General features: G+C 36.3%; 1 protein-coding gene across 5 annotated transcripts in view; it reads right to left on the bottom strand.

The window, feature by feature from the left end:
- jvl (javelin-like) overlaps positions 1-12755 on the bottom strand; it is a 464141-nt gene that overhangs the window by 7824 nt on the left and 443562 nt on the right. For all 5 annotated transcript variants that reach the window (XR_014442403.1, XM_083131436.1, XM_083131435.1 and 2 more), the window contains exon 4: positions 3928-4026. Coding sequence is in view for 4 of the 5 variants with exons in the window: in XM_083131436.1 (XP_082987562.1) it covers positions 3928-4026 (99 nt within the window). In the remaining variant the exon portion in view is untranslated. The remainder of the gene's footprint in view (positions 1-3927; positions 4027-12755) is intronic.

Below are 12755 nucleotides of genomic sequence, written 5' to 3'. Positions count from 1 at the left end.
AAGCATGAATAATCTATGGTACAGCTACGGTGTTTACTAGAGGAGAGTAGCCTATACATTAGAGTGCTGCAGTGAGAGAATTTTGTTCAAGTGCAAAGGATTGCACAGACGACGCTAGATAGCGTATAGAACTTAGAGCTTCTTTGCTCAAGCGAATGATGCTTGAAAGGGCAAAATTAGTGATATATGCTTCAAGTCCAAAGTACACACAGAACCATAATTTATCTGTGGTAGTGGGCCCTTAAATATGGATCGTGAAATGAAAGGGGCAGTGAAATTGAAACTTAAGTAAGTGAGCATGGTAATCATCTCAATGTTAAAATGTAGTTCAGTCTATCTTACCAATACAGTAATGTGTGAAAATGAAGTAGAGGATTGTGGACTGAAACTGCCAGGACAGATATTTTACATATGATTATTGTCGCATTAAAATGATATTCCATTGTAAATGCTAGAGGGTGGGAGACTCGAACGAGTTTGAGCGAGCGAAAGTGGTCCCATGAAGCCCTCCACTATAGATGATGCTCTATCGTGATGAAAACAAAACATATTACAATACTTTATTACAAATTACATTTTACATTTTCAGCTAATTGATGCTACTGCCATTGCATTCAAATGCTGAGCTTTATCAGCTTTACAAGTTAAGTACTTCTAATGCTATTATTATTATTGTGTCTATGCAGACAATTTACAAAGACATACAAAAACATTTTCAAACACGATGAAAATATAAAAAGTTAAAATCAGTTGTCAAAATATTTAATATTTTCCATTATTATGTTTCAAGCAATGCAAAACAATAATATACCCAAAATAAGTACAGTAGAACGTCGTTTATTCGCACGTCAATTATCAGCAACATCAATTATCCGCACACTAAAAAAAGCACATAAATAACACAGTACAGGTACAGTACTGTAATTTAAGCATGTACTGTATGTATATTACAAGTGTTCTCATGTCTTTTGTTTTCTTTTACTGTATACATATGTAGTACTGTGTATTGTATGTATAAAATAAACCTGTACTGTACATGCTTTTCTTTGTTAAATAAACACATGTTTGATTATCCGCAAAAATTGTTATCTGCATAACCTTCGGTAAACGACGTTCTACTGTAATCATCAGCAAATCTGACCAATAATATTCAATCACTTTTAGTGGTCACTGCTACCATTCCTTCCAGCTATAAGCATTTTTTTTTGTAGCAATGTTTTCAAATTACAAATTACACAAATGTATCGAAAGTAATGCAAAAGTAGGCATAAGTTTTTCATTAACTGATATAGATCATTCAAATTGTACACGTTGGTAGAGTAACTTTATTTTTACTAAGGTATTACTCAGCATGGTCTCCATCACAGGCAATGCATTTACGTCATTCTTGAACTCAATTGTCAAATCCTGTTTGAAAAATTGAAGGTGTGCAATGTTGTACAGTCACAGACACTTCTGTGTTGTAACAGCCCCATTGAGTTTCAATGGAATCATAACAACTCAAAACTGTCCGTGACTGTACCCACTTCTTCACAGCCTTCTTAGGCCTTGGAGAAGACGTGGAATGCCATGTCAGGGACATTTCTTCATTACGTTATCACTAGCGCTGGATCTATAAACCGCCAAACCCTGTAGTGTGATGGGGTGGGAGGGAGGATGAGCAAGCCTTTAGGGGAGGGGGGGGGGCTTGCCATGCCCTTTACATACTCAAGTATGTGTATGTAAAATAATAGATATAGTAATTTGTCCACCCCAGCAGAGCACCCTGACCACCACTGCATACCAAACCCAACACATGGCAAAAGCAGAGCAATTACAGAAACATTATGAAACTGATATTGGTCAATCATTCCCAGCTGAATTGATGTCTCTTCAAACAGCTCTCAAAAGTTGCTTATCAAAAGTGTCTCCCTTCCTCAGGCTGCTCACGTTTCGGTTATGTAAAATTCATAACCACGTCGACCTCTCCATAGGTACAGGATATAGGATTGGTAAAAGGTGTGCTGTTAAAAAAACAATAAAAATCTAAAACCCATTACAGGTGCACGTTGTACTACCATGCTGTTTCCCAGATTAGAAACTGCTCCTTGGAATGTTAAAACTTTAAAACTGTTTTTTAACCATACACCTTTTACCAACCCTATATCCTGTATCTATCGAGAGGTCGACGTGGTTATGATTTTTACATAACCGAAATGTGAGCATCCCGAGGAAGGGAGCAGTTGCATCCCAAAACGTCGCAGGAGTTACATAGATACTCGCTAAACGTAAGTTATTAATATATTTATATTAAATAGGGATGGGCCGATATGAAATTTTGGCCGATACCGATAAAGTACCGATATAGAATTTACCGATACCGATCAAATATATTCTACTGATCAGATATGAAATTAGAAATGGTCCTTGAAGACCTGAAAGGTTCATTGACCTCCTTAATAAATGTGTGTTTCAAGGTGACTGCAGTGAAAAAGAAATTGCATATTTAGACATTTACTTTTTTAGAAATTAGGGCATGGAGATTATCCATACAAATTACAACAAAATGGCAGAATTTTGCACTAAATTATCAGATATTTATCGATATATCGGATCGGTAAAATAATCGGTAATTTTACCGATACACCGATATGCCTATATCAGTCAATATCGATAGAGTACCAATTAATCGGTCCCATCCCTAATATTAGAACTGTGAGTAATTCTCACAACTTTCATCATGAAATCAAAAGTATCATCTGTATACGATTTTGTAGTAAAATTGTATGAGAAGTGCAATTCTACCTAGATTCCAGATATATATCAGAGTGGTTCACACAGCATGCTACGATGCCAAGGGGTAACGCGTTCGAATCCTAGCCTGGGCATATGTGTTCTCTGTGAGTGTTCCTTCATCATTTTCCCATCATCACTCATCTTCATCATCATCTACATGATTAGTCAAAAGTGGCAGAAATGAGATGCTAAATAACAAATTAAATCAAATCTTTCCAGAGGTGATATTTTCTTCCTCAAGTACGTGCATTTTATATAAAAGAGGCCTTTAGTAACATTTTACAGGAGAGCCCTAAATTTGAAGATCCAGCACTGTGGATCCCATATCACCAGTTTGGAAGAAAACACTTCAAATCAACAATATTGTGACTTCCTGATTGGGGAATCAAAAGACGACATTAATAATATTTAGATTTAAATGTGTTACTAACTTTTTTCTTGAAACTTATTTGTAGAGTTCTATTAATTTCGGTGGCCTCTTGAGTTCCCGAGTTGTTAGTGGCAAATGCCACCAAAATTAATCGAATCTCTACAAATAAGTTGAGGAAAAAGTTGGTAACTCATTTAAGTAAATATTGTCACAATAATAGCAGAAAATGGCCACATTGTTAAAAAAGCGAAATTTATGAAATTCATTAAGAGAGAAATTAATCAAAGTAGCTACGGTGTATAATGAATTGATGTTTGAGTTTGAAATAATAGCAATAATAAAACAAAAATTGATTAATTATATTAACTACAGCTATGATAAATAATGTACCTCTATTTTACATTACTAGGATTAAGACAATTGAAACTAGTGTTGTAAACATTTAAGCCAAATTATAATATTTTTCATGTATACTACAGCTGCTGTATTTCAACTTAAAAAAATATCCATCATAAGAAAGCAAAAAATTGAAAGAAAAAAAAGGATGAAAGTGAAGCAGAATAGTAAAATCTATGGACGAAATTGAAATTGACACTACTTTTAGTTAATTGTAATGGAGGAAAGAAAGAAGAATGCATGTATTTTGGTTAAGTGTAACTAGAAACATAAATAAGTGCAAAGACAAAGAAAGCAACTTTGTGAAAGATCTAACCCAACAGAAAACTAATACTTTCAAAACAGCAGTAATAGTTGACAAAGAATTCCTACAATCTTATACTTACTAGAAACCTCAGATCTTCATTCTCTTCCTTTAGCCTGTCAATGTCTCCAAGAATTTCCTTTCTATTCTCTGATAGTTTTTCTACTCTATTAACAAGCACCTGTAATGGAAGATTAATAGTCATGAATATTCAATAACAAAATAGAACAATTACTTATCAACTATCAATAAGAAGTTGACACTTGATGCATTCCCATCAAAGCTTGAGTAACATGTCATAGCTAATTCAATAAAAATAAAAATCTCTTGTTTTTTCTTTAACGCATGGAAAGATAATATCAAGTTTACATCCTGGAAATAATTGCAAGGAATGAACAGTCTATTACATGAAAAAAAAGATTCAACAGTTTTAAACATTCAATACTGAAACAGACTAAACAATGAGAAATGTTATATAACACTGGGGAACAAAATGGAATTTTTTTTTGTCACACAAGGGAAAATAGCTGATCCTAATAGTACATTTTACGCTGAATTCAATTGTGTAAGTAGTTTTTCTCCATCACCCACAGTTATTTTGCGACACTCAGGTTAAGTGTGAAATATGTTTGTGAATCTTTACATACATAAGACACTATTCAATTTAACTAGAATGTGTGAGTTGTTGATTTTCTTCTGCATTTTGCACCTGCATGTTGCATCATCCAACAGTAATCAATAAGCATTCTTGCCCTCTATTGATTGTCTATGGTAACTCTTTTCCATGACACGGATGCCTTCATGGCCGTAGGCAGATTTTTTTTTCCCCATGTGCATTGCAAGAAATTTGAATAATATAAATAATAACAATAATAATTATTAAATACTAATAATAATTAAAATTTCATAACTATTTTTTTAAATGTATTATTATTATTATTATTGCTGTCCTTATGTCCTTGAGGATACTCTTCTGCAGCACAACTGTTTTTATTATTTTCTTTTTGTACGTTTCATACAGTGTGTAATGAAATGCACAATTATTATAGTAATATTTTGTTATTAAATTTTAGATACCTTCAGGGAAAAGCTTTAAAAGTAAGAGAAATTTTAGTCAAAGTTTATGTTGTTCGACTATTCACAAAACTTAATTTGTGGAATTTTGAAAACTGTGGAACCAGTTATTCTTTGGATTAAATGGTAGAACATAACCTGGTGCCTGTATTGTAACCTCAATTTTTCGATCTACGCCATTTCTCTCTGGTTATTCTGTTCGAATACTAACTAACTGGACTTTATTTCCGTTATTACAATAAAACTAACAAACATTCTGCTATTTTGTAACTTGCAATAAACTATGTCAATTCAGGGGGAGGGGGGGGGTTCTATGGACCAGTTTGATCCCACTTTTCGACGCGCATATTGTTCCTATACTTACCAAACAGCATTATATAAAACCACTATGCACTATACAAGTACATGCTTTATAGGACCGCATAGAAGGTTAAATATATGTACTATATTGACCGCTGGGTGAAGGATAGTGAGCATAATGCGCTACAAAGCTGGGTATCCTAGGTTTGAACTCTTATAAAGGGGTATTTAAACCCATATCGAACAGGGAATTAAAAAGTTGGAACGGGAATTTGGTAAAAAATTAAACATTCAAATGTTGACCAAGGCAAATTTATTGTATAAAAAAATATATACACTAAAAACGTAACGTTTCCACCCTCTGACAGGATGTTCTTCTGACAAAGATTCACAATAAATTGAAACAGATCTTTGTCTGAAGAAGACCCTGTTAGAGGGTGGAAACATTACGTTTTTAGTGTATATATTTTTTTATACAATAAATTTGCCTTCGTCAGCATTTGAATTTGATTAACATGGAAACAAGGCTTAACAGTGTTACCATTGGAATTTTGGAACAATCACAAGGGAATTTTCAGTCAGATCCAGGAACAGTACTGGAAAGAGGACAGCAGAAGTTAAAGTGAAGGGTGAGCTGCAAGAATTAAACCCATCTCCCTCAAATTCCAGAATTCAAGGTTTCAAAATTCTAGCTCTATCATTTCAGCATTGTCTCCATTGCATTTTTGTAAAACTGAGAATAAATTTTTGACAATGTGTTACAAATTTGGGTTTCTGAACTTACATTAATCCAACATGCCAGAAGTTTCGGGGGGGGGGGGGGGTTGAACCCTAAAAAAAAAAATCTCTAAATACGGCCATGGATGTCTTGGTAAGAACGCTCCCTGTGTTCGTCACTGATGGCACCAAGATTGTCAGGGAAGAAATCCAAGTGAGAATCCAAGAAAATGTATTTTGAGAGACAAATTACACCGCATATCTTTGTATGACTATAACAGTTCACCCACAATCTAAAGGCAGCGGCGTGCATTCAGGATACGCAAGGTACGCACTGCGTACCCACAACACAGTAAGAAAAAATAAACATTTTTTCGTCTTTCCCGAACATGAAAATTAACAATTATCGCTCCGAAAGCAGTTCCACTGCAAGAAATTCCTATTTCCGCACGAACACTCTGCTGCCTTCCTGAAGGCAGTCCCGAATGATCCCGATTGTGACTTCGGCACCCACCCGATCCGCGTTCCTGCCGATTTCCGCAGAAAGACGCTGTTTCTTCTGCTTGGTACCCTAGAAATTCGGAAGGTAACCCCAGTGGCTCATATCAGCCCCGACCACGTGTTTGGGTCTGCCCGCGCTTACCCTCTCTCCCACTTCTTTCCCGATTCTAAGCATCGAGGGTACCCAAGATTTTGACAGCGTATGCAGTGTTGACAGTAGTCAACATATTTTTTTCTGGAATGCTTAGCTTACTAGCATTTAGCAGCCACGCGTAGATAGATCACTGTTGGGTTGCAATAAAAATACATTATAAAAAGTGATACAGGAATCAGACAGGAGGGCAAGAATATGTAGTGGTGGAAGATCATATTTAATATACGCGTAAACTATCACATATAAAATATTTATGTGAGGTTAAAGTTACACTAGCAAGTTGTTGTTTTTTTTGTATAGGGAGGTGAGGACCAGAATGGACTGTCACTGTGTCGAGGGGAAAATATGTGAACAATTTGCAAGTTTCGCACAATTCTCAGAGTATGAGAGTATCTGTTTATCTCCTTTCGGGATCAACATTTCCTTTGAGTTCCATAGCATGGGTGTTGATTGTTGACCCAACGATGTGAATGAATGATAAAAGAAAAACATAATAAAACACAATGCTTACAATGGGATTAGAATACCCCCCCTCCCGCCAGACATTGCAGAGTGATGTACGGTAGTTTAGCTTTTGAAGTGTTCTGGGATGTATGCTGGCGTATTTTCTACTTGTCCTTAATTATCTCCCTTCTACAAAATACTTTGTCGACTGACAACTCCGATTCATTCGTCCACAAGAACGCGTGGTTTTCGGGCATAGCGGGACCGGACACACCGTACCGTGGGATGTTGACTTTTGCTTTCTTCTGTCGTGTGAAATTTGCAGCGAGTGTTTCGTTCATATTATTTACATTACAGGATCTCTATCGTTTGTCGGTGCTGTGAAGTGATAAAATAGGGGGGCCGGGAGTTATTGATGACATTCTGGAGAAGGGATTTTCGGAATTTTAAGAAAAAAGTGTAAACAATCCGAAATGGAAGGTCTGTTCCTGATTTGGAAAAAATGTTTCAGGCAGGAGTTGTGAAGGATGGTAAGCAGTATATTAGTAATTTTGATTTTTGAGAAGAAGATAAAATATCTCTACAGAGTGATTGACTGAGTAGAAAAACAGTGAAACTTTATTGTTGGCCTTATTCGTTGGTTTCCTCTGCGAAAGTTGTTGTGAAATAGTAGAGGATACTGAGATTTATCAAATTTATTACATGAAATTTGAAAGGACGGAAAATGATTGAGCCATTTCCTTCCCGTTCAATGTTCATCGCACTGCATGAAGGAAATAATCAAAGTTGAATTGTTGGACTCTACGTAGCTACTATCAGAATATATTTGCGAATATAAAATATCATACATATATTTTACCTCGTTACATTTGGATATTGATACAAGGATGAGAAATTTCCCATTATAAAATTGTAGAAAAAGTTATTTTCTGAATAACATGATGGCCAGGGAGGGGGGGGGGTTCTGGCCCCCATAATTCATTTCGGTTGGCCCATGTTGCGTACCCTAGTTTAAATGTCACCGCACGCCACTGTCTAAAGGTAGTTTGGAACTTTATGATTTCCTAAAAGTTTACGCACAACGCTCTTAAATTAACTCCACGCTGATCTTTCAATTTCATTAAACAGGCCTTCAAATATTTTATTTGTTGTTAAAGCTCTAATTTGGGAGCACACAAAAATTTCTTCCTTGATTTTAGCATCCTAACAAGAGGAAATTTTTCCTTCAAATAATGAAACCAGCACCATTTTTGTCCATCGCCTTAACATTTTTTTTTGAAAAGCCCTCCCTAACTTGATATGAAGTGGAGGAAGAATAATCATATCAGAGTTGACTAGTGAGGGATGTACAACAATTTCACTGTCCAGGTATAGGTCATTCACAATTTGGTCATTCTTTCTTGTTGCAATGATTATTCTTGTCCCTGCTGTCCCGTTTTGCACAAGATGCAGCAAAATTTACTATAGCCGAGCTGCAAACCCTTTAGCAATGCAATTACTTTTAAATCAAAGCATCTGATCCAACAATACATGTCATACTGAATTTTTTCTAACAGCATTTTCATATTTTCAGAGTACACTACGATGCCAGGGCTCCCGGCTTCATATCCTTGCCTGGGGATGGGTGTTCTTTGCGAGTGTCCCTTCACCATATCACTCATCCTCATTATCACGATAAGCCAAAAGTGACAAAAATTATGATAAATAACATTTGAGGTTTATTATTGAAAAACTTATGTAAATTTTATATAATCATCAGTAAAAAAAATGTTCTAAGAGTTATAGATAATGTAGAATAAGCAACTGTAAAAGTAACTTGTCAAAAGTCAAAGTAATATCCTCAAACAGGCTAATTACGTGAATACTTCAGCTTAAAGATGGATCTAAACTATTGTGTAATGTGACTACACTTGGCACCCCACTCCTTGATTTCAAGGTGACTGTGATAGTACTATGCTCAGTTGCTTTTAAAAAGTAACACTCAAAAAGCGAACTTATTATATAAATTTTCCTTAACTGTGCATTTACTGCGTGAAATTGCCAACTCCTTCACTCTACATGGTCAGTGTGTTGGAAGAGCTACCCTAAACCCAGAACAAAAAAGCAGCATCGACTCCAGTCACAGCCCTTTTTTTTTCTCTCCCCATATTTCAGCTGATGGATGCATTTGGTCCCATTTAGCAAATTGAGCTGCATTTTCTGTGTTCACAAAACGGGGAAGGCAGATTTTGCTTAGAACTGGTCCATGTTCTATTGGCATGTTTCTGGACTGAGGTCATCCTGTTTGCAATCACAGTAACAGAGGGCAATGTATTGATTAATTTTTTCCTCCAGTACTTTTGAACTGGAATCATATTTTGAACAATGCAATTCTTCTTAGCTTTAGTTAATGATTGATTGATTGATTTAGTTTATTTTACTTCGCGTTTTGTGCCTCTTGGCTAATTTGCGAAGATGGGGATGAGTGATGAAAGGATGAAATTGATGAATGGACATTCACAAACAACCAAGCCCGACCGGGATTCGAACCCGGGACCCTTGGCGTCGCAGCGCGATGTGCTAACCACTCGGCCACAGGGTCGGGCTTAGCTTTAGTTAAGAATAGTGATTTAGGCAAACTCTCTAAACCTATTCAGAATTAAAGCTTGGCTCATGCCGTGCGTCAACATCATAATATAATACCATGGCACATCATAAGGTTGTCATCCTATATTTTGCCACGTTTACTTCACTTTCTTAGAGATAGAGTTTGAAACTAGGACACATACATGTTGGAGACTGCAGCTTTAAAAGTATAGGAAGATTACAGAAGTGTGGCCTATGAATGAACTTGGCAAAATATAGGATAAACAACCTTACAACATGTTGCGAGTACATTTTGTTCCATCTATTCAGAATTGTTTATAGTACGTAATAGAAAATGGAAGTAAGTCTTGTTTAGATGCCATTTACAAGATGTAATTACATTAAAATTAAATCTTCCACATCAAGATTTCATGTTGGGTGATTTACAATTCTCCTGTGCAAACCAGAATTTTATCTCAAATCACATATAAAGTAGATTTAAAAATACATATAGATATAAAAAGGATTTGATTTATTTCCATCCACTTGATCATACAAGTACAAATCGCACTATGATGTGGGATAGGTCAATTACATTAATACACTCCAAAACGATATTATGTGAAGAGTAGAGCTGTTTGCAACCATCCATGGCCACACAGGACATGATTGCCTCACAAAACATTCGCATAGAATTAAAATCTATGCAACAGACAAATTGGTGTCATGCAAAATCATAATTTAAGAATGGATAGATAACGTCTACTAGAATGCATCAGCACAGTGTCCTAAAAGAAGTGAAAAACCTTAGTCAATACTGTTAAGGCAGTACTCGAAAAATTTTCTTCAAAGCTAGGTGCCAGGAAATTGTGCATACTACAGAGTGTTTCAAAAGTCGCACAACCCAAACTTTGAAAATGTATATCATGAAAACCGTAAGAGGTATTTACACCAGGTTTTCTGCACTAAACTAATCATGTACGCTATCACTGGGTTAATAAATTTATGTTAGCATGTATCCAAATAAAAGCAATTACATTATTTTAAAAAAAATATTGTTAACATGTTGAAAACATATGAGAATTGATTTTCAACAATACTCGTATATAGCAACGTAAAAATTTTCAGCGAAAAATGCAGGTTCGACCAGGACTCGAACACGGGTCCCGAAAATTGCACTTTTTCACTCAACCCATAAAATCGCCAATAAAAAAACCATCAAATGTTGCACATGACCAATATTGGTCGCAAATGACAGATTGACATGGCATCAGTCATCTAATTATGACCCTTCGATAATTTCTTACGTATTTTCTCATTAAAAAGTGCATTTCTGGAAAAATTTTAACGCTGTCTTACGGTTTTCATGATATAGATTTTCAAAGTTTGGGTTGTGCAACTTTTGAAACACACTGTATAAGAAGCTGACCATCACGGTATTCAAAACATCGCTAAATCATTCGAGAAAGCAGGAAATTGGGTGTTGGGGGACAAAGGGTAAGAAGTTATTACTGACTCTCTGGAATGTTCACAACGTTGATTTAAAAAAATTTATATTTGCTAACTTACGCATTACTGCAATTTGAACTTAGAATCATCAAAATTTCGTACATTTTACAGCATAAGATCACAGTCGCCAGGCTGAAATTTTTAGTCGCCATGGGACCTGGCGACCGGGATTTTTCGAGCCCTGCTGTTAAGGTATCAAATAGGTTAAATAAGTTATGGGGCCATTGGAAACCAAAAACAATATAAGAAAGCTAGTGAATATTTAATTGCAATTTGCTTGCATTCTAATTAAGTACGTTTGGAGAACAGTGGATAGGGGCGATAGGGATAAAAATCCTCGCACGTCACTTTTCCACTCATTGAATTTTGTAAATTTTGGTAAGTATGAGTGAATAGTAATACTTAAAAATTGTAAAATGATCCTAAAATATTTTTACTGTAATATTGAAAGGTTTGAGTTTTCTTTTAATTCCACTTTACGCACAGATAGTCTAATCGGAACTCGATCTACACTTTAAATTAGGATCCGAACCAGTATGTGCCTCCTTTGGGATCCCTTTATTACAAGGCGAAGATGTTACCACTATGCCATCGCAGATGACCTATTATAATACTGAAAGGGAATTTCAAACTATTATTTTTTATATTTTAATAATAGCTGTGGATGCATATGATTGTTGTAATGTTGGCGACAATGAACATGATTCTAGTGATTGTGGTGAAGGTAATGATGAGGGTGGTGGTGATGATGGTGACGGTGGATGAAGATGGTGACTTTGATTGAGTTTGTGTTTTGAGTCCACTTTATGCACAGTGAGGCTCATCGGGACTGGACCTACAGCTCAAAGTGGGATCCGAACCACAATATACCTTCACCGGTATCGAACTCGGGACCCTTTGATTACAAGGCGACGACGTTGAAGATGGTGAAATCCAGATGGCCTTGGTTCAACTCATGTTTTCCATTTTCAAAAATCTTGCCATGCCACGCTACAAAACCCAACCGAGTTTTGGAAGAGAGGAAAATTGTGTAGAAGGAAAGCTTCCTGCCATCTTCACTCGCTTCACTGGCGGAACACTGCGAAAAAAACCTCTCTCTGTGGGAACACTTTCCATTCCCCCAGTCTGTTCCTCTCCGCTCCAGTGGACCGGGAGCTGACGAGAGCTGGCTAACGAAATTACAAGATGCGAGTTTCTCCTTCGGAAGACGAAATCTGCCTTTTGTTGAATGCGCCGTAATGAGCTCCTTGACTTGCAATTAACTGGGAGACGGGCTTTTGTTAGGCACAACTTCTGCAGCCAGCGTCGTTGTTGAAGCAGAAAGAAATAGCTTCTATCCTAGCGGAAAGTGCAAGAGCATTCTCTCTCTCTCTCTAAGCCATAGAAACTTTTAAAATTAGTTTCAAACTTGATCTATCAACACCAGAACGAGCAAAAAATTCAAGATACAATGTTTCGCAATGTAAGGAGTGTAAATCTTCGTTCGCCTTCAGGTAAATCTGGAAGATTGCAAAAACTGTCAGAAAGACTGAAATTTCTTAGAGAAGTTCAGTTCAATCCATCAATGCATACTTTAGTGAATAGTCAATGAGCAGAACTGCAGATACACAACTGTTTCGTCCTGAACGTTACTGTCTGAAGAACAT

The sequence above is a fragment of the Lepisma saccharinum genome, chromosome 11, assembly GCF_977018435.1.
Source record: "Lepisma saccharinum chromosome 11, izLepSacc3.1, whole genome shotgun sequence".
Taxonomy (NCBI): domain Eukaryota; kingdom Metazoa; phylum Arthropoda; class Insecta; order Zygentoma; family Lepismatidae; genus Lepisma; species Lepisma saccharinum.
This window is presented reverse-complemented; position numbering and strand designations above follow the sequence as displayed.